This window comes from Hyperolius riggenbachi, chromosome 6 (assembly GCF_040937935.1).
Source record: "Hyperolius riggenbachi isolate aHypRig1 chromosome 6, aHypRig1.pri, whole genome shotgun sequence".
NCBI lineage: Eukaryota > Metazoa > Chordata > Amphibia > Anura > Hyperoliidae > Hyperolius > Hyperolius riggenbachi.
Genome location: NC_090651.1, coordinates 299637342 through 299665334, shown reverse-complemented (window position 1 = coordinate 299665334; position 27993 = coordinate 299637342). Strand labels below are relative to the sequence as shown.

Below are 27993 nucleotides of genomic sequence, written 5' to 3'. Positions count from 1 at the left end.
GAGCATGATTGGTGGCACATGTTTCCACTGTGCTATTGTTCCTGACAGCAGCCTTATTTGCTCAAATGCATCACCTTGACCTCTTTTTCACTACTACACCTCAGCATATACTGTACTGAGAACTACCTGCATGGAGTCTGTATGTTCTCCCCGTGTCTGAGCGGGTTTCCTCCGGGGACTAGATTGTGAGTCCCTCTGAGGGACCGTTAGTGACAAGCCTATATACTCTGTAAAAGCACCGCATAAGACGAAAGCGCTACATAAATACTAATATTATAAAAAGGCAAGATAAAACATAATATTCTATAGCATAGTATAGATTGATTCAAGTATATTGGTAATATATGGTCAATATAAAGAAAAACAGAAACCTACCGGAGGTGGAGTTGGCTGCAGGTGGAAAAAAAAAGAAAATACAAGCATTAATAAGATAAAACGTAATAATAATAGTAAATACAGTAGACATTATACAACCTTATATCTTTAATCAACTGTACTTACAGGAGGTGGAGGTGGAGGAACTAAAAAAAAAAAAAAAAGGGAAATCATAGAGTTAATATTTTCCTATAAAATTATATTAGCTCCTCACAACAACATAAAATCTACAGAGATAGCCAGTAAATGACAATACTACAAGACATAACATTTTTAACAATGGTTTCCAATTCAGCACTATAATAAGATTCTAAAAAAAAAAAGTAGGAGATGTAACCAGATAGGCGCCTAAAAGCTTTAAAAAAGTGTGATATGGAAAATCTATTTTACCAGAATGATGATATTGGTACGTACTGCATGTGTATTGTGTGCAGCATGGGTTCTCTGCTTGAACTTCAACCTTAGTTTCATCAGCACCGCAGGAGGTTTCAGGAGGACAGACCACATCCACACAAGGGCCCTAAAAGTACACAAAAATAACAATTCAAACATAAATATATTTTACAGAACAGTCTAGAACAGATAAGTGTTTAGGTTTATCATAAATAAAGCAGTGATGAGCGAAAATGCAAAAATTCGTTTCGCAGAATTTTCGCCTAATTTCGTTTCGACAGGCGAATTTTTGATCACATTTTTTCCCATTAATTTTCGCCTAATGCCCGTCATTTTTACGTTACTTGCGTATTATTGCGGACATTTTTCCGCATAAGGGCATTAGCGTCCGCATACAGAGAAGTTTCTTGCGCATTATTGCAGACATTTTTCCGCATAAGGGCATAAGCGTCCGCATACAAATTTTCATGCGGTTTATTGCGGACATTTTTCAGCATAAAGGCATAAGTGTCCGCATAGAATGAATTTCCATGCAGATTATTGCGGACATTTTTTCGCATAAGGGCATAAGCGTCTGCATAGAATGAATTTCCATGCAGATTATTGCGGACATTTTTTAGCATAAGGCATAAGCGTCTGCATAGAATGAATTTCCATGCAGATTATTGCGGAAATTTTTTGGCATAAGGCATAAGCGTCTGCATAGAATGAATTTCCATGCAGATTATTGCGGACATTTTTCCGCATAAGCGACCACATACAATTTTCGATGGTGGTAGAAAATGCTAATATTTCTGAAGATTTTAGCGAAAATTCGCCGAATTCGAAAACGGGATTTTCGATGCGAAAATGACTTAGGCGAAAATTCGCAAGCAACACTGAAATAAAGTGCCATTTGCACAATTTACTAAATTATTTTTGTATATCAACAAGGGTATCAAGCATATAGCAAAAAAAAACCCAAGTAGTTTAATTTATTATAGTTTTGTATTTATTTACAGGACTATTTGATTCTAATGCATTTAATTTATTTTGAAAAAAAGAGGGTGATTAACATATGCAATGCTTTTTTTTAGTCGCACTAACAAAAGTTTCTTAAAGGATTAGCTCTCAGGAGTGAGACAGATAATTTTGGTGCAGAGCTGCGCCAATGATTTTGGCACTGCCATAAGCCGTAGTGAGTATTATGGCTATAGTGGCGCTTACTGACTAATTAGAAAAAAAAAGTTGATTTAAGCTGCCGGATTAGCCAGTGCTAGAATTACATCCCCCCCGAGTTACGACAAGTCGAAGAGGGAATAGCCTTAACACCGCCCGAGAGTTTGCCTGCAGCAGGGTGAGCTGTCTTTCGGCTTCACCCTGCGCCAGAATTAGTCAGCAGCGATTTTGAATGTATGCTTCAGGAGTATTTCCTTTATCAAATCCTGAACATAGGGACTGAACTTCCAAAGTTTTGCATAATGGAGGAAAACTTTCTGGCCCATATGCAATTCACTTTTTCTCCTGAGATTCCTCCTAGGAGATAATTTTTCATCTTCTGTTTAAAATAACTTTTCAGCACTTTGCTATTGAAAAAGTATCAAAAAGTAGGTGAAAAACACAGCAGCAGTGAAGTTCATCATTTAGGCTTAGATCACACCAAAACCACAGTAGCTAGTGTTTAGCGACTGCCATTTTCAGAGGGATTTTTTGGATGAATATGCGGTTTTACACATTCATTCAAGTTGAATCGCCCCAAAAAATGCTACATGCAGCATGTTTGCGATTTTAACAAAATCACAACACTGCTGTGGGAACACCCTCATAGGGTTACATTAGACAAGCGCTTTTACAAATGCTGGCAATTTGAAAAGAGTTCTTGGTGTAAACCAACCCTTAGGCTGCTTACACACCAAGACGTTACAGGCGCACGTTAGTGCGCCTGTAACGCTCCCCCAACGCACAGCAATGTAACACAAGTGGGCTGTTCACACAGCCCACCTTGCGTTACATGTAACGCTGCACGTTCTGTGCAAAGTGCAGCATGCTACGGCGTTGGAGCGGCTATAGCCGCGTTAGACTGTTTGCACATGCGCAGTGAGGGGCGGAGAGGAGGTGGGGAGAGCCAGCTACAGTAGCCGCGCACATGGCTACTTAATATTCACTGCACTGGCGGGCGCTGATTGGCCGGCGGGACCACGTGATGCGGAGTGTCTCGCTCCGCATCACGTGGTCCCGCTGGCCAATCAGCGCCACTCTGGGAGACATTATAGGACTCGAGCCGCCTAACGCGGCTCACTCTACCGTCGGCTCTTGCAGCACCATACGTTGTGTTAGGTGCACGTTATGCGACCTTAACGTGCCACCTAATGCAACGTCTTGGTGTGCAAGAAGCCTTAGGCTAGGTGATATTATGGAAGTTGTGGTATGCTAAAGAGAAGAAAAGAGGGTGATAAAAAGCACGACTCTCCTATTTCTTATGTATAAATGAAAATATTTGATAGACTAAAAACTCACCGGAGGAGTTGGGACTGGAACTATGAGGAAAAGACATGCATTAGTAAGTCATTGATGGAAGATACCACTTAGACAAAACTTAAACATTCATTTCAATAAAAGTCACAACTAAAGGTGGTTATACATCAGGTGACTTGATGGCTGATCGACCATCCGATTCGATTAATATAATTGGAATTAGATAAAAATTGGTGCCGCCTAGTGCATTTGGGCCAAAATTGGTCCCATATATTGGTTGGACATGCTGCAAGATGTTGGTCGGGTGCGCGGTGCTAACGGCAAGTAATTTTGGGACGAGTGATGAATGTGACGAAACCCCTGGCACTGTTCCTGCAATTTATTAATGCTTGTAATGTGTGCATTTATACATTGCCTGTCCCGTGACGCGGTGTCTGTCAATCTTCCGAATCCCAACTTATCTGTTAGCCTATAGCACGCCGGCGCTTGTGTGACATCAAACACCATGCCGGCAGCACACATTACATAATTTATGAATTAGGGCAACAGCGGTGAGGCGGCAGATGCATCGGACATGGCGGGCTTGACCGATTCCCGAGACATTTTATGCTGAAACTGATCGGGAATCAGCCTGCAGTATATAGGCAGCCGACAGATCTCTCTCCAATCAGATTCGATTAGAGAGAGATTTATCTCTTGGTCAAATCTCCCCATCATAGCTAGATGTATGTCTACCTTAAGAGTTAAAATTGCAAATGTTGAGATGCTGTAATAATTTGATAATAATTCAAACAATCATTATTAAATCCTGAATTCATGAAGTGAAAATGCTTTTAAGAAGGAACTGTATTTATTAAGTAGCAGCCAAAAACATTCGCGTTTATTTATCATGGTGCTATAACTAGGGTATAACACTACTGTAGCAAACTTCAGCAATAGCCTGTATTATAACAGTCTGTTAAGATGAAAATCCAGAATAGTTGAGCAGAAAGCAAATTTATAAAAGTTTAATGAAAGGATCATCGCAAAAAAATTACATGTGTACACATATGTACAAGAAGTGCATTTTGCCCAGAATAAAATGCACTATAAATGTATTTTTTCTGTGTCACAGTCACTTACCCTAAATCTGAGTTTTTAGACTAATCCAACGCCTCATGGGGATTCTCAGTTTTCTCTTTACTATGCAAAAGGACTCTATGGAAAGATTCTATACAATGATGCCAGCTAGCCTCCCTACCTGCTTGCACACTATTCTGGCAGTTGAACTGGGTAACTGCCGCTCAGTAAGCGAGTTCACTGGTCCACATGGGTTTTATAGAGTATTATTGCGTTCCTTGGGGAAGAGGTGCTCAGTAATAATGAAACATTGGAATTATGGATCGTTTATAAATAAAATGAGTGATGACTGATTTCTTATGTGATTAGTGTGCTGGCTGGGACCCTGGCTATAAGGAACTCTTGTGTGGTGGTGCCCACCGTTATCGTGATCATTGTTTTCCAAACTGTGGTGTGCATTATCTTCTATATATAATATGATTTTTTATTATTAGGCTAAGTTCACAGTAGGCCATTGTGGAGCTGTGCGTTATAAAGTCTTATAACGCAGTTTAACGGACTACAATAAGAAGTCTATATGATGTTCACAATGCAACGTTAGCGTCACATTGTATCAGAATAATTTATTTTGACAAGCATGACTGGGTTGTGTCTGGAATTGCATTTGGCATGTACATGGCTTAAATATAGGATAGGACACACAAAGAAAACAGAGAAATCATTTCACATACAGAGATAGCAGGGTAGCATAGTTCACAAATACAGCAATTTAACACATAAAGTCCACACAAAAAGTGTCCAGTTATGTACAGTATGAGGCAGTGCAAAACATGTTTTAACATTACAGCTTATTAGGAGGACATGTTCTAAGGGTGTGGGGGTAAGTGAAGAGAGTTCATAGAGTTCAGAGAGTTGACATCAGTGAGGGAAAGAAGCTGTTCCTGTGCCTTGAGGTCCTGGCGAAAACCTCCGGTCTCAGGGGAGACAAATGAAGAAGTGGAAACTTGGGTGTGAGGGATCGTTGGCAATCCTCTGTGCTCTGGAGAGCAGTCTAGCGTTGCAGAGGAGATCCAAAGCGGGAAGTGTGGCGTTATGGTAATGCACTGCTGTAGGGCATTACCTCTAAACTCACAAATTACCAGGTACGGGACTGCATACTTTTCATTGCCTACTTAATGCGACGAAAACACAGCATTAATGTGCATGTTGCGTTGTGACTTTAACGTCGCATCACAACACAGCATCCTACTGTGTCAAGTCCTGGAGAAGGTTGTGTAATAAATGTACACCATCCCCATCTGTAGTCGGAACTGTTCCATATGCATTTATATTCAGCACATATGAATGTGTATACAAATGTAGTAGGGTCATTAAACAACAGGATCTTCTAAACAGAAGATAATGTAAATTGTTCTGTGCTAGACTACGTACAAACTATATAAACTTAGTAGATTAGAATCATAGTATTGATGCTGCACTGATGGTGTGAAGACACTTACCACAATCATATGATGGGCAGCACTCCAAATCAGAATCTCCACGCTGCACTGGTAGTTGTCCGACTTCACAGGGGGGAATATAGCATTCAGTTAAACATTCTGTATGGATATATGAAGAATAGTTATTGGTGTATAGCAATACACTCCAAGCAGTTTATTAGGGATATTCATTTTTTATGTATTAAATCTTCAAAAAGTAACACAATCACAACAAGGCTAAGAAGGGGAGGCTGCAAACGAAGCACTTGGTTTTTTTTTTTTTTTGCGAAAGCAGCAGATGGCTTCCTTGACACTACTACAGCCTTCAATGTTAGTTGCAGGTATGCTGCACCGAAGTGATTAGAATCAGTGAACCCGACAGTAGATTCATCAGAAGTGGTGGCGCAGAAGTATTATGTTTGGTAAGCAACAGTGTTAGATGTAGCAGTAGTAGGAGGGATAGTGTTAAGTGTAGCAGTAGCAGGAGAAATAGTGGTGTAGCAACGATATTAGGAGGGGAAGTGTTAGGTGTTGTAGTAGTAGGAGGGATAGTGGTAGTCGCAGCGGTAGTAGGAGGGTTAGTGTTAGCTGTAGCGGTAGTAGGAGGGATAGTGTTAGGTGTAGCAGTAGTAGGAAGGATAGTGTTAGGTGTAGAGGGAGTAGGAGGAATTGTTGTAGGTGTAGCGGGAGTAGGAGGGATAGTGTTAGGTGTAGAGAGAGTAGGAGGAATCGTTGTAGGTGTAGCAGGAGTAGGAGGAATAGTGTTAGGTGTGGAGGTAGTAGGAGGGATAGTGTTAGGTGTAGCATTAGTAGAAGGGATAGTGTTAGGTGTAGCATTAGTAGGAGGGATAGTGTTAGGGGTAGCAGTAGTAGGAGGGATAGTGTTAGGCGTAGCAGCAGTAGGAGGGATAGTGTTAAGTGTGGCAGTAGTAGGAGGGATGGTGTTAGGTGTAGAAGTAGTGGGAGACAGTGTTAGGTGCAGCGTTAGTAGGAGGGAAAATGTTAGGTGTAGGAAGGATAGTGGTAGGTGCATGGGTAGTAGGGGGGTTAGTGCTAGGTGTAGAGGTAGTAGAAGGGATGGTGTTAGGTGTAGCATTAGTAGAAGGAATAGTGTTAGGTGTAGCTGTAGTATGAGGGAAAGTGTTAGGTGTAGCATTAGTAAGAAGGACAGTGTTAGGTGTAGCATTAGTAGGAGGGATAGTGTTAGATGTAGCATTAGTAGGAGGTAGGTATACTGTTAGGTGTAGTGAGAGAGTAAGAGGTTTAGTTTGAGAGAAGGGATAATAATGAGCTTGGTGCAAGCAGTAGACTATTAATAGTATAATATCAGTAATATCAAATTACTGATATTAATAATATGGTCTGCCACTTGCGCTAAACTCACTAGCATAGAACAGAAATGTACGCGCTGCAAAGGAATGAAAACAGCTGAAGTCCAGACAAATACACAATGCAATGAATTGTTCTAAGAGCACACTACATGTCCCCAGGGCATTCAGAGTTTAGCCCTATATTAGTTCACTCCAATAACTGCAGTCACTTGATGTATTCCCAGTACAAATAAACTTACGGCAGGTAAAGACTGCACAGCATCTGGTTTCAGATGGTTCCTCAACCATCACTGCGGTCTGCCCTGACTTCGTACATGTCACAGATTCACAAACCACATTCTGACATGGTGGCTAAATTAAAAAATAGAATTTATGTGTAAGTGTATAAATACATTGACTAATCTCACCATTAACAACAACTACATCAACAATCATCAACAACAATCAAGAAAACTTAAACAGAAGATGACAAATTATTGTGTTGGAGAAAATTCAGGAGAAAAAGTGAATTGAATAAGAGCCCTGGGCCCATATGCAATTAAGTTTTTCTCATAAGTTTTCTCCTGTGATAAAACCCGGAGAAGCCGCCGTGTGTACTGGCGGCAGGGCGGCTGATTCCACGTCCAGCGCGGCAGTTTCTGCGCAGCAACGCATGTCTGGGTTGGCTGGGATCTCTAGTGCACCTGGATGGAGAGCTACGCACGCGTGCGCCAGAAGTCAGGACCTTTATGCCAGCAGGAGATGTGTCAGCTGATCAGGATGATCAGCTGATTCCTGCTGGACTCCTGATTGGCTGAGTGGCTCGGGCGGGGCGGCAGAGTCCTGCAACTATATATACAGCTTGTTTGTCAGTTGCTGGTTGTCTGCCGTTGCGATCACTACGTGGAAGCACTCAGACCTTAGTCAGATCCAACAGTGTGTTTGAACCAGGAGGACCTGGCAATTCACACTGAGCCAGATTACTTGTGTTATTATTCTGTTATACTTCATACTAGTTCCAGGGTGTAGAGACCACGGACCTCACACCCAAGACTAGGGAACTTGTGTTATCATTCTGTTATGCTTCAGACTAGTTCCAGGGTGTAGAGACCACGGACCTCACACCCAAGACTAGGGAACTTGTGTTATCATTCTGTTATACTTCAGACTAGTTACAGGGTGTAGAGACCACGGACCTCACACCCAAGACTAGGGAACTTGTGTTATCATTGTGTTATACATCAGACTAGTTCTAGGGTGTAGAGACCACGGACCTCACACCCAAGACTAGGCATTTTTTGATATTTGTTATGACCTGTTGCTTTCCTGACTATCCCTCTGCTTTCTGATTCGGTACCACGCATATCTGATATCCCGTTGCCAAACCCTGCCTGACTTGGATACCGAATCAGCCTTCTGTCTTTATACTTTATCTGTCCGTGTGTTGCCGACATGGCTTGCCCGACCTCGAGAGCTATCTCTCTCCATTAAGAGATAGTCTCCAAGATCAGTCAGTGACATCCACCTTCAGGTGTCACTCACTCTCTGGTCCTTCCTACCTTCAGCCTGACTCCACCCCTTGGAGAGTCTCAAGCTGCTGGAAGGTTTCTGTACTCTCCATAGCAGTGTCTTCTGTACTGCTTAGGGTCACCTGTTCTTCAGGTGGGTTGCTCAGAGTCATACTGTTACACCAAACATTTACCATATAGATCTAGAGGTGTCCAGAGGTTAGCACTATATCTGTATTATTAGTGATTCTGCAGATCATCCATAATCAGGTATAGATCTGTATTCTTGGTGATACTGCAGATCACCAACAATCAGATTCTCTCTGCGTGCTGACACCGATCGTTACATCTCCTAGGAGATAATTTTTCATCCTGTATTTTTAATAACATTTCAGAATTTTATAATTTAAGAAGTACCAAAAACCAGTTGAAAAAGTACTAACAAAATTATTTTTAGCATGTTTCTGGTCATTTAAAAATGCATTTTATTTACAAGATGTAAAAATGCCACCTAGTAGAAAACTCAGGTGAAAAAGTGAATGACAAAGTACTTTCAAAATTATTAAGTATATATATATATATATATATATATATATATATATATATATATATATATATATATACTGTATTTGCTTGCTGGTGGCTTTAAAACATTTTCTTCCTTAGGTGGGAAAATATCACCTGGGAGAAAACTTAGGAGATTTGCTCGGATTGGGGTATTTTCCACCAGGAAGGGTGATTTCTGTTTTGGCTTTATGTCTATAATTTGCTACGTACTGATTGTTATGGAAGGCATAGATATAGACATTTCTGTTTTGTAGGTGTACTTACTTTGAGTGCCCTATTTACAGTACATAAAGCATACAACAATAAAACTTACTGGAGGTGGTGGAGCAGTTGTAGGCTGTATAAAGATACAAGATACATCTGTTAGGTGTTTGGAATAATACAATTAAATGAATAAAAAGCAAAAAAATATTAAAAATAAATGGATTCATAATATATTTATCTATATTTATTTATGCAGCTTAGAGAGTAACTGTAGCAAAAAAGGGAAAAAATAAATTAATACTTTGCAAATTGAGAAGTTAACAAATAGAAAAGAGATCAAGAAATGATTGATGTTCAGCATGTCATTTGTTCATATTGTTTGATCCACAATCAGCCAGCACGTAATCATCTTTACTGCTGGCAGACATGGAAAAAAACAGCACCAACTGCAATTATCTATAACCACACCCCCAACAATGCTATAGGCTAAAAGTTTTTATAGATTTACATTTGCGCTTGGTAGTTTGAAACACCTGTTATTTCCCACAATGCAACAAGGCTCACAGAAATGAAACTTTTAGGACCTAGGTGCTGACATCACACTGTGGGAGGAGTTTTACCACAATATCAACAATACAGCCCTCCCCAGCTTATCTATTCAAGAAAAGGTTAATTTTCCTCATGGAAAAAGGTGTATCATCTACTGATTGGGATGAAGTCTAATCCTTGGTTACAGTACCCCTTTAAGGATACTGAGTAAAAAAAAAATCTAAATTTCATTTGGTAGATATAATTTACTGGAAAATAAAAAGATTCTTACCATGCTAACTTTAGGTTTGACTTTAAAGAAGTAAAACTATCAAGCCTTTGAAACAATGTTTGCTTCCTGTTCCTATTACATGATGTATATGTACAATGATACAGTGTGTATGTACAGTGATGACTGTACAGCTTAGAGTGGAAGGAAGCAGTGTAGTCTGTGGCCACATGAAAAAAAATGGCAAACGTATTATGCTGTTTATGTATAGCACATGAGTAACAGTTATTTAGCAGTCAACTTCACAATACTTACCGGAGGGGCTGCAAGGAGAAAAGAAAGAAAGAAAAAAATATAGAGAGGATTATTATTCAAAAGTAAATTCACATACCATACATTGGATTCTTTTAAAGTAAACAACAAAAAAATATTCATTGAATCATATAATACAAAAATAGCAGACTGTGATCTATTCCAAGGTCACAAGGGGCATGACTAGAAGTAGTTAATTAATATACCACAAATGCATTGCAAGATTTCTGGTAGGTCATATAGGTAAGGCCCAGGGGGACACTGCATTTTATAAAGGGGTATGGAAGAAGGGATGGGAAGGTGCACATGAAAGGCACAGTGTGGGACAGGGTTGCACATGGAAAGTCTTCACATGAAACAGGGGGCTTCACATAAATTGATGGGGGTGAGTGTGGTACAGGGGGCAGCATATGGAAGAAGGCAGGGGTGTCTCTAGCCATTTTGTCACTCCAGGCGAGAAAACCTGTGGCGCCCCCCCACCCCCCCATATGGCGCCCCCCCACGTGTGGTGCCCCCTGATGAAAATAATCATAACGCAGCAATGTTTTACCATAAGATAATCATAATGCGCCAATCTTTCACTAGAAAATAACCATAACGCAGCAATGATTCACCATAAAATAATCATAACGCAGCAATGATTCACCATAAAATAATCGTAATGTGGGCAGCGTTCACCATAAAATAATCGTAATGTGGCCAGCGTTCACCAGAAAATAAACGTAATGTGGCCAGCATTCACCAGAAAGTAATCGTAATGTGGCCAGTGTTCACCAGAAAATAATCGTAATGTGGCCAGCGTTCACCAGAAAATAATCGTAATGTGGCCAGTGTTCACCAGAAAATAATCGTAATGTGGCCAGCGTTCACCAGAAAATAATCTTAATGTGGCCAGCGTTCACCAGAAAATAATCTTAATGTGGCCAGCGTTCACCAGAAAATAATCTTAATGTGGCCAGCGTTTCACTAAAAATGTATAATTACCTGTAAAAAGAAAAGCATTTACTCACCTGCAGAAGACTCCTCTCCCTGGGCGCAGCTCCCCCGACGATCTTCCTGCAGCAGCGCAGCCAGCCTCCGAAGGTCCCAGCCTGCATAGTCTTCCGGCAGGCAGAGCAGGGCTACAGGAAGCTGGAGCCCAAAGTCCTGTACTGGACACAAATAGTCTCCAGTACAGGGCTTCGGACGCCATCTTCCCGTAGCCCTGCTCTGCCTGCCGGAAGACTATGCAGGCTGAAGCAGTGAGCTGCGGGGATGAACTGGCGCGGCATCTATTAGATGCCACGGCCAGTTCACCACATCTAGCGATCAGACGTGCTGCAAGGTGTTGGGCTGGCATGCTCAATCAGGTGCACGTTAGTACCAGCGTACAATATCAGGATGAGGGAAGAAACCCCGAGCTGTCCTCCAATGTAAAATGTGCCCTCCCTCCCCCGCGGCACTGTGTAGTATACTTTACCTGTCGGTGTCCGTTGCTGGCTTCGGGCTCCATCCTCATATACGCGTCCCACATGGGTGCATGGGTGACGTCACACACGTGCCCACGTATATGTCGGCAACCACATGGGGTATGTGTTTAAAAGGCAGTGCGGATACAGAGCCAGCGACAGACACCGACAGGTAAAATATACTGCATGGGCCACAGGGAGAAGGGGTGGCGGGGGGCGACATCGGAGGAACGGGGTTACAAAGCTGATTCCTGAGAGATTTCAGGAATCAAGAATTGCCTGTGGTATATGGGCAGCTGGCAGATCTCTCCCAATCAGAGATCTGTCGCTTGGTCGAATCTGCCCATGTAAGGGCACCTTAATAATAACAGTAATAGGGACTGTGTGGAAGAGAGCGAGGGAGAGAGGCATGTGAATGGGGAGAGAGATATATGTGGGAAAGACAGAAAGGGAACATTAGAAAGAAGGGAAGATAAAAAGGTAGAAGAGAGCTTGGGGGGAGATGAATAATGGCTCACTAGTGCAGTGCTCCAGTCCTCTCCCGTTTGGCTGAGACATGCAAACGCTGTCACTGGGAAAAGAGGGGGAGGGGGTCAGGGGGACACAGCAGAGGCAGAGATAAGAATCAAAGTCAGCCAGACTATAATCTAATTGTAATCGTCCAGCTCACCACACAGCGCTCTGTTCAGCTATCACCTCTTCCAGCTTCCAGCTGCAGCACTCCGATCTATCTCCCACCTGCTGTGCAATGTATTGTAGGATGAGAGGTTGCTGTGCGTCACACTCTCATCCAAACTTGCCGCTCTGCAGCAGGAAGGCCGGGGGAGGAGGCAGGGGTGTCTATAGCCATTTTGTCACTCCAGGCGAGAAAACCTGTGGCGCCCCCCCACCCCCCCATATGGCGCCCCCCCACGTGTGGTGCCCCCTGATGAAAATAATCATAACGCAGCAATGTTTTACCATAAGATAATCATAATGCGCCAATCTTTCACTAAAAAATAACCATAACGCAGCAATGATTCACCATAAAATAATCATAACGCAGCAATGATTCACCATAAAATAATCGTAATGTGGGCAGCGTTCACCATAAAATAATCGTAATGTGGCCAGCGTTCACCAGAAAATAAACGTAATGTGGCCAGCATTCACCAGAAAGTAATCGTAATGTGGCCAGTGTTCACCAGAAAATAATCGTAATGTGGCCAGCGTTCACCAGAAAATAATCGTAATGTGGCCAGTGTTCACCAGAAAATAATCGTAATGTGGCTAGCATTCACCAGAAAATAATCGTAATGTGGCCAGCGTTCACCAGAAAATAATCTTAATGTGGCCAGCGTTCACCAGAAAATAATCTTAATGTGGCCAGCGTTCACCAGAAAATAATCTTAATGTGGCCAGCGTTTCACTAAAAATGTATAATTACCTGTAAAAAGAAAAGCATTTACTCACCTGCAGAAGACTCCTCTCCCTGGGCGCAGCTCCCCCGACGATCTTCCTGCAGCAGCGCAGCCAGCCTCCGAAGGTCCCAGCCTGCATAGTCTTCCGGCAGGCAGAGCAGGGCTACAGGAAGCTGGAGCCCAAAGTCCTGTACTGGACACAAATAGTCTCCAGTACAGGGCTTCGGACGCCATCTTCCCGTAGCCCTGCTCTGCCTGCCGGAAGACTATGCAGGCTGGAGCAGTAAGCTGCGGGGATGAACTGGCGCGGCATCTATTAGATGCCACGGCCAGTTCACCACATCTAGCGATCAGACGTGCTGCAAGGTGTTGGGCTGGCATGCTCAATCAGGTGCACGTTAGTACCAGCGTACAATATCAGGATGAGGGAAGAAACCCCGAGCTGTCCTCCAATGTAAAATGTGCCCTCCCTCCCCCGCGGCACTGTGTAGTATACTTTACCTGTCGGTGTCCGTTGCTGGCTTCGGGCTCCATCCTCATATACGCGTCCCACATGGGTGCATGGGTGACGTCACACACGTGCCCACGTATATGTCGGCAACCACATGGGGTATGTGTTTAAAAGGCAGTGCGGATACAGAGCCAGCGACAGACACCGACAGGTAAAATATACTGCATGGGCCACAGGGAGAAGGGGTGGCGGGGGGCGACATCGGAGGAACGGGGTTACAAAGCTGATTCCTGAGAGATTTCAGGCTGAAATCGATCAAGAATTGCCTGTGGTATATGGGCAGCTGGCAGATCTCTCCCAATCAGAGATCTGTCGCTTGGTCGAATCTGCCCATGTAAGGGCACCTTAATAATAACAGTAATAGGGACTGTGTGGAAGAGAGCGAGGGAGAGAGGCATGTGAATGGGGAGAGAGATATATGTGGGAAAGACAGAAAGGGAACATTAGAAAGAAGGGAAGATAAAAAGGTAGAAGAGAGCTTGGGGGGAGATGAATAATGGCTCACTAGTGCAGTGCTCCAGTCCTCTCCCGTTTGGCTGAGACATGCAAACGCTGTCACTGGGAAAAGAGGGGGAGGGGGTCAGGGGGACACAGCAGAGGCAGAGATAAGAATCAAAGTCAGCCAGACTATAATCTAATTGTAATCGTCCAGCTCACCACACAGCGCTCTGTTCAGCTATCACCTCTTCCAGCTTCCAGCTGCAGCACTCCGATCTATCTCCCACCTGCTGTGCAATGTATTGTAGGATGAGAGGTTGCTGTGCGTCACACTCTCATCCAAACTTGCCGCTCTGCAGCAGGAAGGCCGGGGGAGGAGGCCACAAAGCAGGAAGTAGCACAGAGCTGTGCTGTGCCTGCAATGTATGATGTGACCCGCAGATTGTTGTAGAAGGGCCCCCATGCCGCTGTATGTTTTCCCCTGGACGGAGGAGCGCAGAGAGAAGAGGGCCACCACCACGTGACATCACATAGTTGTTGAAAGGCCCACTGGGAAATCCCTGAGCTCCCTCTGGACCAGTATGAGCCTGCTTCTCCCTGCGGCGGCGCCCCTCCCCCACCCGGCGCTCTAGGCCACCGTTTATCCTTGCCTTATGGCTGGGACGCCTCTGGGAGGAGGCCACAAAGCAGGAAGTAGCACAGAGCTGTGCTGTGCCTGCAATGTATGATGTGACCCGCAGATTGTTGTAGAAGGGCCCCCATGCCGCTGTATGTTTTCCCCTGGACGGAGGAGCGCAGAGAGAAGAGGGCCACCACCACGTGACATCACATAGTTGTTGAAAGGCCCACTGGGAAATCCCTGAGCTCCCTCTGGACCAGTATGAGCCTGCTTCTCCCTGCGGCGGCGCCCCTCCCCCACCCGGCGCTCTAGGCCACCGTTTATCCTTGCCTGATGGCTGGGACGCCTCTGGAAGAAGGGGACCTTGTGCACATGGAAAGGGGTGGTACAAAACATTCAACTCAGGGGAGGAGACTTTATAAATACTGCCTGAACTAATGAACAGACTGTGTCTACTATCAATAGATAATAATCATTTTGATATAATCCTCAGCTACATGGTAATACAAATCTGGATCTTTGATGGGAACTATTTTATTTTGCTTTATTATATGAAGCTTAAAGTGAACCCAAGGTGAAAATAAACGGTTGAGATGAACAATTGTATTTATCCTCCTACTCCTGAAAATGACTTTTTTAGATATGCCATTTTTTTTTGAAAGTAGATTTACAAAGTAGATTGAATGTTTTGTTGTCTCTGCTCAGTGGCAGCCTATTTGGTGTCCCTAAATGTAAATGCATGAGCTGTTGATCTTTTTCTATCTCTCCCTGCTCTCAGAAGTTGTATTCTGCCAGGAACACTTTTATGGCTGCAATTTACTTATCAGTGATGTTTACTATAATCCCGACAAGCTACCAACAAGACAGAAGCTCTCACTTCCATTTCTGAAAACTAACTCTTACAGGCAGCACAATAAAACAAGTAAAATGGCTCGCTTATTCATATGTTTTGTCCTGTACATACACATGTTTATCTCATCATGTCGCCTCGGGTACACTTTAAACAAAATAAAAAACAATACAAATCTTACAAAAAAACGCGTTCAAAACGAATGCCTGGATATCTGCATTCAGATAAATAGAGAGTCTGTTTCAAGGATACCGGGTAGATAGTGCTATTGCTTATTGTCCTGCCTGAATATGAGCTATAATGATATACAATCAATATTTTATGTCAGGATTTTTTTTTTAATTGTATTTATTTATTTATTCATTTATATTTTTTTTTAGTAGCCATTAGTAGGATGTTTGTTAGAAATGAATACAACATTTCCACAGTTAAATAATATGGTTACTGTTGGTAAATACTTACGGCAGAAGAATGTTGGACAACAGTCCACATCTGCATTATAAGTCATGCCTATGTCTCCATCACAGCTTGGAGGTGGAGCGCAGGTGCCACATTCTAAAGAGAAGTCAAAAGAGAAAACAGGTATTAACCTCAATAGCACACAAAAAAACTAACTTCACAAAGGTAGAATATGCAAGACAAAGTCCATCAGTATTTTTTTTTTGCCTTTAACCTACGTTACATACTGTACAAGTGTGAGTGTGAAAAGGCTAGTGGGTGCTGGAATGACTGGTTGTCGAAATGTCCATTTTCATCACAGTTGTTCAAAGCTCTGGTTAGATGCCATTAAAGGAGTAGTTGATAAACTATAAAGCAACATTTTTAATCTGCACACTAAGGCCGGTTTTACACTTATGGTTAGTGCTGTGATGCGGTGAAAGCATCGCACTGCAGAAACCAGCCTTCAAATGACCTTGAGCCACAGTTACACGACAGGGTGATATGCATTGTTTTGCCCCCCACTCAGTGACGCACTCCCTGCTGGGCAGGAAGTATGTCACTGAGATTCCAGTTGGTCTGCGCATGTGCACCGTGTTGCACCACGCTCCTGTTGTTTATACTTAATGCATCAAACTTTGACTTGCATAAATAATTCGTGCAGTAGGCACGGATCAGCACTGAGCTGCTTTCAGTAACCTCAACTTGTAAGTGGAGCATGGCTTTTCCTAATCCAGTTTCATTACTCCTACCCCACTGATGCTGTTTGATTTGGTGGTCGTGCATGTTGTATAGAATGTTTGTTGTTGTTTAGAATGCTAGTTGTCATGGCGTTGGTATTGGTAAAATTGCCATGCACTGCTTGCAGATGGCAAATTTACCAGCTATATGTGCATCAAGCCCATGTAGGAATAAATCATGAGTTAAGTCAGTTAAGGGCCATGATTCCCCAAACATCAGCAACCGTAACACTCTTTGGTGAATCAGGGCCAAGGTGAGCTCGGTTAAGTCAGATAAGAATATAAGACGTCACGTGACAACAAAGCATGAGTTACGTCAGATAAGGAATGATAAATTATGAGTTACATCAGAGAAGGAGAGATACATCATGAGTTAAGACAGATAAGGAAAGATAAATTGTGATTTAATAAGTAAGGTGAGATAACAGTGGTACTGCATTGGATGGCAGATGGCCGATTATTCTTTCTAATTATTTAAAACAAAAAAGATAGTTTCACCCAACTCCATTTGTATTGATTCCCAACATTAGTGCCGACAGGAAGCTTAATCTTTCTTTTCATGTTATTCTGGTTGAGGAATGTTTTGTACTATATCTCTTTCTGATGACACCACAGAATAATCAGAGAGGCACATTTGGGATCTGCTATTCTTCTGGTGCTCTAGAAACAAATTCTGGTTCTGGTTCACCATGAGCTTGCTGGGTAGTCTGTACTTTAATCTTTAACTACTTAAGGACCATGGTGATTGAAATATATGCCCTGTTTTGGTGGGCTCCTGGCTGGCAGGGCATAGATTTCAATCACCGCCGCAGAGCGCATCTGCCATTTCCGTCACTCCCTGATGATCGCGCCGCTCAAACTCGATGTCTCTCGCTTCAGCTCACTGGCTCTGCCTGTCTCCATGACGGCAGAGCCATGTGAGTCGGTCAGGAGCCAATTTCATTGGCTTCTGGCCGTGTCTATCAATGTAAGCCGCTCCCATTGGCTTACATTGATAGACATGGTCAGGAGCCAATGAAAGCGGCTCCTGACCGGCTCACATGACTCTGCTGTCATAGAGACGGCAGAGTGGATATCCTCAGGATCCCGGCGTGCGGCGGTGACTGCGGTTGCGGTGGGTATAGGTGGCGATTCGTTGGGACTCCGTCGTTATTGTACCAGCGCTCTCTGGTCCTTAAGGGGGCAGAGACCACTTAAGTGGTTAAAGACAGTTAAAAATTGCAGAGACCACTTAAGTGGTTAAAGACAGTTAAAAATTGCACATGCAATCATAAGCAATCAAGAGATATAGGCCCTTATTCAATTCACTAGTTCTCTTGTTTTCTCCTCGGAGATAATGTTTCATTTTCTTTTTAAAATAACTTTTCAGCACTCTGCAATTGAAAAAGAACCAAATAATAGGTAAAAAAGGTCAAAATTATTCTGAGTATTTTCTTGCTTGTTGGTGGTTTACAAGGCATTTTAATGACAAAGTGTGAAAATATCACCTAGGAGAAAATTTAGAAGAAAAAGTGAATTAAATAAGGGCCATTATCTAATTTTTAAAGATGATGGCTTCCCACTTAATGAACCCAGCATGGTGCTATTATGGACACATTTGTCCACAAATGGTCTACAAGGAACTTACGGCACACGTGTTTGCTGCAGCAAGGGTCTGAGCTTGGAGCAGGTACGAGGCTTTCTCCAGTGCGAGTGCACACAGGGTCTTGTCCACATATAACGCCAAAGCATTCATCCTGGAAAGACACAAGTAACAAATGAAGGTGAGGATGTTGAACTCCAGTCCATGAGGGACATTTCCATGTTAATATTTAGGATAGACTGAGGAATGGAGAAAACTTGATGAGCCACACCTTTTCTGATTCAGTCTCATCAATGAATTTGAGCTGTGCCAAAGACCTCACCCCTTGAGGACTGGAGTATGACATCCTTAAAGGAGGAAGATTTGAAGCCTCTAAAGCCCCATACATAAGTAAATTTACATATAAGTGTGTAGAGCTGAGGTCACCAGATGCTATAGCCGGCATTTCAACTTGCCGTCCACTCCCCAGGAGGTCGACTTGCAGTCAGATCAACCAATGTAACCAGTACAGTAGATAGCAGGCTAGGCATCAATCCACGTAATTAAGGGTCTATTGTGCAATTCAAGTAAAAGGGATACCATAACGTATGGGTACAAAGACACCGGCTTTAAAGTCGTTTCACTGGAATTCCGCTTCTTCAGAGACCAAAGGTACAATGAAGAAGCGGAATTCCTGCGAAACAGCTGTATAGCCGGTGTCTTTGCACCCATACGTTATGGTATGCCTTGTATGCGGATTCCACAATAAACCTTTAATTGCATGGATTGATGCCTAGCCTGCTATCTACAATTTACAAGTAAATTTACACACACACTCACCATTTTCCCAAATGATTGCTGGTCGGTGGCTGGTCAGCTCAATGCATTTGTGCTGTACAGATATGCTGAGCAGCTGGTACTGTTCATGAGGAAGGGAGGAGGTATGATAGAGCATCTAGCAGGACAGTTAAGTCCAAATAAAAAGCACTTGCTCATTGTTTAGGCCGGTTCAAATTGGCAGCTAAAATGGTCCGTTTAGCGGACCGCACCTGGAACAGATCCTACTGGATGCAAACGGATCCAATATTAACCTAGGGATCAGTTCACACTGCTCCATTAGAATGGATTCGTTCGACACGTTACGCCAAATGGACCACAAGTTTGTTGAGGGTGCGATAATTTAGGAAAGTGACAGATGCTCACCAATGGAATGAATCAAAAACTGATGCCAGGGACCAGTTTTTGATTCGTCCAGTGTGAACCAGGCCCTAGCAATCCGTCATGGTGGATCACTGAACAATGTTAGGGGCAGCTGTACACATGCAATATTCTCATCTGAATGAATCTCAGCAAGTTGTTTCTCTACTTATCTATCAGACTCATTCAAAAATCATGAGTCAGACAGCGCGAGGGGAGTGGACAGTTTGAGGGCTAGTTCATAGTGATCATTTTTGTTGCAGAATAATTCTGCATGTCATCTTACTGTCCATACAAGTCTATGGGCCTGTTCACACTACTGCATTGTAACTGATCGCGTTATTCTAACTTGCTGCAAGCAGGCTTTGTACTAAAGTCTATGTTCAGTCTCCATTGCTGTTCACACTCATTATAAGGCATAAGTTATGCAACTGACCATTGTGAATCTAGCCTAAGACTAGGTTCACAGTGGTCAGTTGCATAATGCACGCATTATGAGTGTGAACTGCAACATAGACTGGACATAGACTTAAATACAAAGCCTAGTTAGAATAACGTCATCTATTACAACCCAGAACTGTGAACAGGCCTATAGAATTGTATTCCAGGTCTGCGTAATATGTTGGCGCTTTATAAATACAATAAATAAATAAATAGACAGTGAGTTGCCATGCAGAATTACACTGGGAATCGAAAGTTTGGGCAACCTTGTTAATCGTCATGATTTCCCTGTATAAATCGTTGGTTGTTATGATAAAAAATGTCAGTTAAATATATCATAAAGGAGATACACACAGTGATATTTGAGAAGTGATATTTGAGAAAATGCGCAATAATTGTTTAAATAAAATTATGTCATTTTATTGATTCCAAAACCTTTGGAACTAATTATTGGAACTCAAATTGGCTTGGTAAACTCTGTGACCCCTGACCTACATACACAGGTGAATCCAATTATCAGAAAGAGTATTTAAGGGGGTCAATTGTAAGTTTACCTCCTGTTTTAATTTTCTCTGAAGAGTAGCAACATGGGGGTCTCAAAACAACTCTCAAATGACCTGAAGATAAAGATTGTTCCCCATCATGGTTTAGGGGAAGGATACAGAAAGATGTCTCAGAGATTCCAGCTGTCTGTTTCCACAGTTAGGAACATATTGAGGAAATGGAAGACCACATGCTCAGTTCAAGTTAAAGTTAGAAGTGGCAGACCAAGAAAAATCTCGGATAAACAGAATCGACGAATTGTGGGAACAGTCAGAGTCATCCCACAGACCAGCACCAAAGACTTACAACATCATCTTGCTGTAGATGGAGTCACTGTGCATCGTTCAAGCATTCAGCGCACTTTACACAAGGAGGAGATGCTGTATGCGAGAGTGATGCAGAGGAGGCCTTTTCTCCGCCCACAGCACAAACTGAGCCGCTTGAGGTATGCTAAAGCACGTTTGGACAAGTCAGCTTCATTTTGGAATAAGGTGCTAAGGACTGATGAAACTAAAATTTCGTTATTTGGGCATAACAAGGGGTGTTATGCATGGAGGAAAAACAACACAGCATTCCAAGAAAAACACCTGCTACCTACAGTAAAATATGGTGGTGGTTCCATCATGCTGTGGGGCTGTGTAGCCATTGCAGGGACTGGGAATCCTGTCAAAGTTGAGGAACGCATGGATTCCACTCAGTATCAGCAGATTCTGGAGACCAATGTCCAGGAATCAGTGACAAAGCTGAAGCTGTGTCGGGGCTGGATCTTTCAACAAAACAACAACCCTAAACACTGCTCAAAATCCACTATGGCATTCATGCAGAGGAACAAGTACAACGTTCTGGAATGGCCATCTCAGTCCCCAGATCTGAATATAATTGAAAATCTGTGGTGTGAGTTAAAGAGAGCTGTCCATGCTTGGAAGCCATCAAACCTGAATGAACTAGAGATGTTTTGTGAGGAGGAATGGTCCAAAATACCTTCAACCAGAATCCAGACTCTCATTGAAACCTACAGGAAGCGTTTATAGGCTGTAATTTTTGCAAAAGGAGGATCTACTAAATATTAATTTCATTTATTTTTTTGTGGTGCCCAAATTTTTGCACCTGCCTAATTTTGTTTAAACAATTATTGCACACTTTCTGTAAATCCAATAAACTTCATTTAACTTCTCAAACATCACTGTGTGTGTCTCCTTTATGATATATTTAACTGACATTTTTTATCGTAACAACCAACGATTTATACAGGAAAATCATGACAATTAACAAGGTTGCCCAAACTTTCTCATCCCACTGTATTCTGCAACACGACTGACTGCTGTGAACATGGCCTCAAGGGTGTTAGGGGATGTAACTTCTGATGGACCAAAAAAAAAAAAATAAGAGGTATACATTACAAATATTATTCCTATTCAGTACTTAGTCCAATTACACTCCTCAGCTTTAAATGGAAGAAAATGTAAACAAAAGGCACCCAAAATTGTAATCAGTCATTCTGTTATACAATAAGTGCAGATAATCTTTAAAAGCTCCAAGAAAGGACTTAGTGAAATAATACTTACTGGTGGAATTGTTGGTGGTGAAGGGGTAGTTGTTGGTGTTGGTGGTACTGTAACAAAGTACAAAGTAATTTTAAAGAAATAGTAAATACTACTACTACTGCTACTGCTACCGCTACTGCTACTAATACAGGTCCAAGGGAAGGCGAAAAACTTTGCAAGGCCTGGGCCTAATAACTTTAAAAGGTAAAAATTCCTTCCCGATATGTTTTCATCTATAGGGTTCTGTTCATCTTTTCTGCTGCTCTCTAAAAATACTCACCACATTCGTATACTTGGCAACAAGGATCCTCTGGGTTTTGTCGTTCTAAATATTTCCCATCACAGGGTATCTTTTCTGGACACTCATGTTCAAAGCATGGCTGTGATAAATAACAGAAAAAAAAACATATAAATCATGATGATACAATTAAAGGAATCAAGAGAAAATTAGATCTACTTGCCGGGGCTTCTTCCAGCCCCTGGCAGCCGATATGCCCCTAGCCGCAGTTCCGGTGTCCCAGGATCCCCTCCATTGGAGATGCCGACCTCGCCAGGTTGGCATCTACTGCACCTGCGCGAGAGCCGCCCGTGGTCACCCTGGCGTGGTTTAGAGTGTACTGCGCAGGCGCAGTAGTTCTGCACTTGCACAGAACACTCCAGACCAAGTGAGCGTGAGCGGCCCTCACACAGGCGCAGAAGAAGCCGACCTGGCGAGGTCGGCATCTCCAATGGAGGGGATCCTGGGACACCGGAACAGCCAGGGCCGGCCCGCTCATGAGGCGGGGTGAAACTTTTGCCTCGGGCGGCAAATTTCCAGGGGCGGCATCCGCCCGTCCGTGCGGGGAGCCGGCCGCCGAGCTGGAGGGGTAGCTGGCAGGACGGGGGTATTGGGCCTAGCGGCGGGGAGGGGGGGTTGGACCCCCCCCTCGCCTGGGTCCCCCGTCCTCCGCTCCCCTCCAGCCTTACATAGAAGCAGCCGCTATTTGTAAGAGGCACGGGCGGGGAGGACTCACCTCTTCCTCGATCCAGCGTGCGCTCCACTGACGTCACTTCCTGCAACGCTGCAGGAAGTGATGTCAGTGGAGCGCACGCTGGGAAGAGGTGAGTCCTTCCCGCCCGTGCGTCTTACAAATAGCGGCTGCTTCTTCTATGTAAGGCTGGAGGGGAGCGCAGTTCGGGGGACCCAGGCGAGGGAGGGGGGGTACGACCCCCTCCCCGCCGCTAGGCCCAATACCCCCGTCCTGCCAGCTACCCCTCCAGCTCAGCGGCCCCCCGGGGGGGGGGGGCGGCGGAAAAATTTTTTTTGCCTCAGGCGGCAAAAAGTCTAGGGCCGGCCCTGGGAACAGCAGCTAAGGGCATATCTGCTGCCAGGGGCTGGAAGAAGCCCCGGTAAGTAGATCTCATTTTCTGTACAGTAGATTGCCTGCTGCTTCCATTAAGCAGGTTAGACTAGAAATGTCGGCAAGGGTAGGTGGAGTCATTATTTTACTGATTTAACCAAAATAGGAGTAGCAGTAGAGTGTTGTATTGTATCATGTTAGCCATCAGTAAAAGCAAGACGTTTTGAATCAGGATGATACCATTTATTGGCTAGCTTTAAAAAAAATAAAATAAAAAAAGAGTAAGCTTTCGGCCAATCAATTCTTGTATGCAGTTTACTCTTCTTCTTTTTAAGTTAGCCAATAAATGGTATCATCCTGATTTAAAACGTCTTGTTTTAACCGAAATAGTTGTCCACCAAAGAAACCACATTGTAACATGAGGGAATTAGATATACATGAATCAATTTTATTAGGGACATATCCACACTCAAGTCAAATAAAAACACTTAAAATGTTGTTTAAAGCGGATTTGAACTCAGAACCTTCTCTCTGCTCTAAAAGATAAGTAGCAGCATAAAAACCATTACAGAGAAACATTTCTTTCTTACAGCTGATACTGATCCTGCAATAAATCTGCAGTGTATCTACTTCCTGCTTTAAAGGAAACAGACATATTGTTAACATTCTGTGCTTTCAAATTAGCCTGTGTTCTTTTATCAAATAAAAATGGGAAATTGGGATTTCTCAAACGAATAAAGGAAAAGCTTTACATTTTTCTGCACAACTGATCATTTTATCAAATTGCTATAATATTTTATTGTATGGTGTGTGACCACCTTAAGGAAGATGTAGACTGCTTACCTTACCTAACAGTGTATGGCTGCATTTAGGTGATAGATAGATAGATAGATAGATAGATAGATAGATAGATAGATAGATAGATAGATAGATAGATAGAGTATTATAGTATTAGTATACACACATGCAGACATAAACATATAAAAAATCAGGACAAAAACTTACGGGTGGTGGAGCAGGCTAAAAATTCAAAAGAAAATTGTGTCAGTGCAATAACATAAACTTATGAAATACACATTGTACATAAAGATGTAATAATGCAAATCTCTACTTACTGTAGTTACAGGAGGAACTGAAAGACAAAAAAGAAATAGCTTTTACTATTTACCATAATACTACAAAACCAGCAATTTCCTCACCCTCTACCACAGACAGTAAATAAACCATCCTGCAAACCTAGAAATCTACAATGACATCAAGTTTATAGCTGCAATTATTTGTTTGAGAAACTTTTGTCATTTCCGATTCCAATTTTATTCAAATGTTTGCCCCTTAGAAAAGAGTATCTAATGCGGCAAATGCTGCTGCATTTAAATAATTAGGCTATTTCTAAGCTTTGTACATTTGCCTAAAATTAGCTAAGCATTTCCATCTATTAATACGATCTCATTGACCATTTCTAATAATTTCCCAAAGTAATAGTGTTAACCACTTATGTAGTTTGAGACGGTATATCTATGTGACGTCCCGTAGGACTTCAGTTCCTGCTCAGGGACGTAGATATTCGTCTATTGTGGTGGTTGTCCACTTCTCGCTCCCGCGCAGGTACTCATTGCCGTCCATTAGAGGGGAGATCAATTAATGGGAATGCAGTTCCCATTCAATAATCTAAGTCCCCGTGTCAATGATCAACGGCATCAATGAGATGCCTGCAGTCATTGTAACTAAGGAAGTAACATGTCCACGCATTACTTCCTGTTTGCGTACCTATAGTATGCTAATAGTAAATAATGCACAAGGACATCTTGTGGCCAAATAGTAAAATTACACCGACATACATTTTTTGTTCATAATTATACATTCACATACATACACATATCATTTAAATGAACCACTTACTTCCCACACTCTCCCATAGTTACCCAAATAAATTATTTGCATTAAAAAATAAAAAAAATGACAATAAAAAAATACATAAATAGTTACCTTAGGGACTGAACTTTTTTAATATGTATGTCAAGAGGGTATATTACTGTTATGTTTGAAAATATGGGTTTGTAAATAGCGATGGACGCAAAACTGAAAAAATGCACCATTATTTCAAAATAAAATATTGACGCCATACATTGTACTAGGGAAATATTTTGAACATTGCAATAACCGGGACAAATGTGTAAATAAAATGTGTGGGTTTTAATCATGGTAGTATGTATTATTTTAAAACTATAATGGTCGAAAACTGAGGATTAATGAATTTTTTCCTTTTTTTCTTATTTTTTCCATTAAAATGCATTTAGAATAAAAAAAATTCTTAGCAAAATGTACCACCCAAAGAAAGCCTAATTGGTGGTGAAAAAAAACAAGATATAGATCGTTTTGTTGGGATAAGTAGTGATAAAGTTAATTGTGAATGAATGGAAGGACCGCTAAAAGGTGAAAATTACTCTGGTACAGAAGGGGAAAAAAAACACAGTAGTGAAGTGGTTAAAGTGAACCCGAAGTGATAATAAATGGATGAGATAAACAATTATATTTATCCTCCTACTCCTAAAAACAACTTTTTAAGTATCCCAGGGTTTTATTTTATAGTTAAACATTTACAAATTAGGTTGAATGTTTTACTGTTTCTAGTCAGTGGCAGCTTATTAAGTGTTCTAGGGTTAGAAAAAGGTGAATAGTTCATGTATTTTATCTCTCCCTGCCCTACGAATTTGTATTCTGCCAGGAAAACTTTTACAGCTGTAATTTGCATATCAGTCATGTTTATTATATTCCCCAAAAGGTACTGACAAGACAGAAGCTTCCACTTCCATGACTAGAAATGAACTCTTTCAGGCAGCAAAATAAATCAAGTAAAACAGCCTGATTATGAATATATTTTGTCCTGTACATACACTTGTTTATCTCATCATGTGACATATGTACACTTTAAGAAAAAAAAAATAGGGGGGGTCGAGAAAACCTACAGACAGCTGCCGAAAAACTGTTGTAAAAATGTTGAAACATTCGTTGACAGAAGAGTGATATCGACACTTACCGCATTTGTACTCTGTGCAGCATGGGTTTTCTGTCTTCACTACAACCTGAGTTTCGTCATCAGCACAATGTGGTCTAGGACGGCAGTACACGTTCTTACAAACATCCTGCAAAACACACAAAGGGATATGATTATTTGTGAAACAGAATCTTTGAGAGATGCTCTCAACACAAATGATCTCACTTTAAAACTGAAATTTCCCCATAAAATAAAAATTGTATTGATAATTGAAGCAAATAATGAATTGGCGTAAAATTAGCATAAAACATGCAACAACTAGACATTATTAGCATCTCATTGACTACCCCTACTGTCTACTTTAGTCAAGAACTTCCATCCATGAGTTTGAATACTCTGTATCAGAACAATGCTTAATGTTGAAAGACATTATTCCCCTCATTCCACCATGTGACTGGAAAAGGCTGAGTAAATGAAATGCAACACTCAGACAAGGATAAAGCAAGAGGTCGCCAGATTCACCACATTGTGGAGCATCATGACATATAACAGTATGTTCACAGAAAAGGGACATACTATATCCAGGCTTATTTTTTATTTTATTTTTTTATATTTTACAGTAGCTTCAAGCAAAACAGTTATTTCATAGAGACATTTGAATATTTGGTGTTTCCTTTTTAAATATAATATTTCACATTTTTGAAAAAAAAGTGAATATCTTTATTTTCTCACATAACAGACAAAAATATTTAGCACACTTTTTTTTTAATTAGGGAAATCAAGAGGAAAAATATCCATTATCATGATTACATTAAAATAAAATTTATTCAGGTCAAGGATTGACTATCCCAAAATATTCATACACAAGGTTAGTTGTGTATTACTAATTTCATGTGGGTATTTTTATCATGAAATTGTAAAATGTCCATATGTATGGACATATGTAGGAAGTACGATAGTCCCAGTGTAACATGCTACACTAATATATACATTGCATTTTTCTTATATTGCTGTTACTAACAGTAGGTTGTAAAAATTGGGACGTCTTGTTGTTTCTGACTATACTCTAGGACGGTGGTCCTCAAACTAAGGCCCGTGGGCCGAATGTGGCCACCTGAGGCTTTTTTACCGGCCCCACACACACAAAATGTATCACTTATAGATGCGGTCAGCTACATCTTTAAATATTGGTGGTCCGCATATAGAATAGCAGTGCTGGAACCACCCATCCACATGGAAGCCAGAAAGTAGTAATTTGCTGGTTTCCAATCAAATACCACATCAGGTGACACTGCTGTCCAATTGGACTGCAGGTTGTCACCTGGGTGTGCTTTACTGTCTGGCCCACAAAGACTTCTACATCATTTTACGTATTTCCCGGCCCCTCAGCAGTCTGAAGTATGTTGAACCGGTCCTCGACCCAAAACGTTTGGGGACCCCTGGTCTAGGATCTAAAGATTATCTCTCACACTACTTATGGGTTTCCAATCCACACGTTATGATTCATTGTA

At 41.9% G+C, this 27993-nt stretch overlaps 1 protein-coding gene across 1 annotated transcript in view; it reads right to left on the bottom strand.

Annotated features, from left to right (window-relative positions):
• Positions 1-27993, bottom strand: part of LOC137522175 (otogelin-like) — a 245595-nt gene that overhangs the window by 43015 nt on the left and 174587 nt on the right. Inside the window, exons 82-96 of the mRNA XM_068242207.1 lie at positions 26525-26630; positions 24603-24619; positions 24493-24507; positions 22428-22527; positions 22169-22215; positions 18489-18597; positions 16146-16238; positions 10421-10428; positions 9458-9481; positions 7330-7441; positions 5781-5879; positions 3265-3284; positions 790-895; positions 502-521; positions 376-390 (exon numbers count right to left, since the gene is read on the bottom strand). Of these exons, the coding sequence (XP_068098308.1) occupies positions 376-390; positions 502-521; positions 790-895; positions 3265-3284; positions 5781-5879; positions 7330-7441; positions 9458-9481; positions 10421-10428; positions 16146-16238; positions 18489-18597; positions 22169-22215; positions 22428-22527; positions 24493-24507; positions 24603-24619; positions 26525-26630 (891 nt within the window). The remainder of the gene's footprint in view (positions 1-375; positions 391-501; positions 522-789; positions 896-3264; positions 3285-5780; positions 5880-7329; positions 7442-9457; positions 9482-10420; positions 10429-16145; positions 16239-18488; positions 18598-22168; positions 22216-22427; positions 22528-24492; positions 24508-24602; positions 24620-26524; positions 26631-27993) is intronic.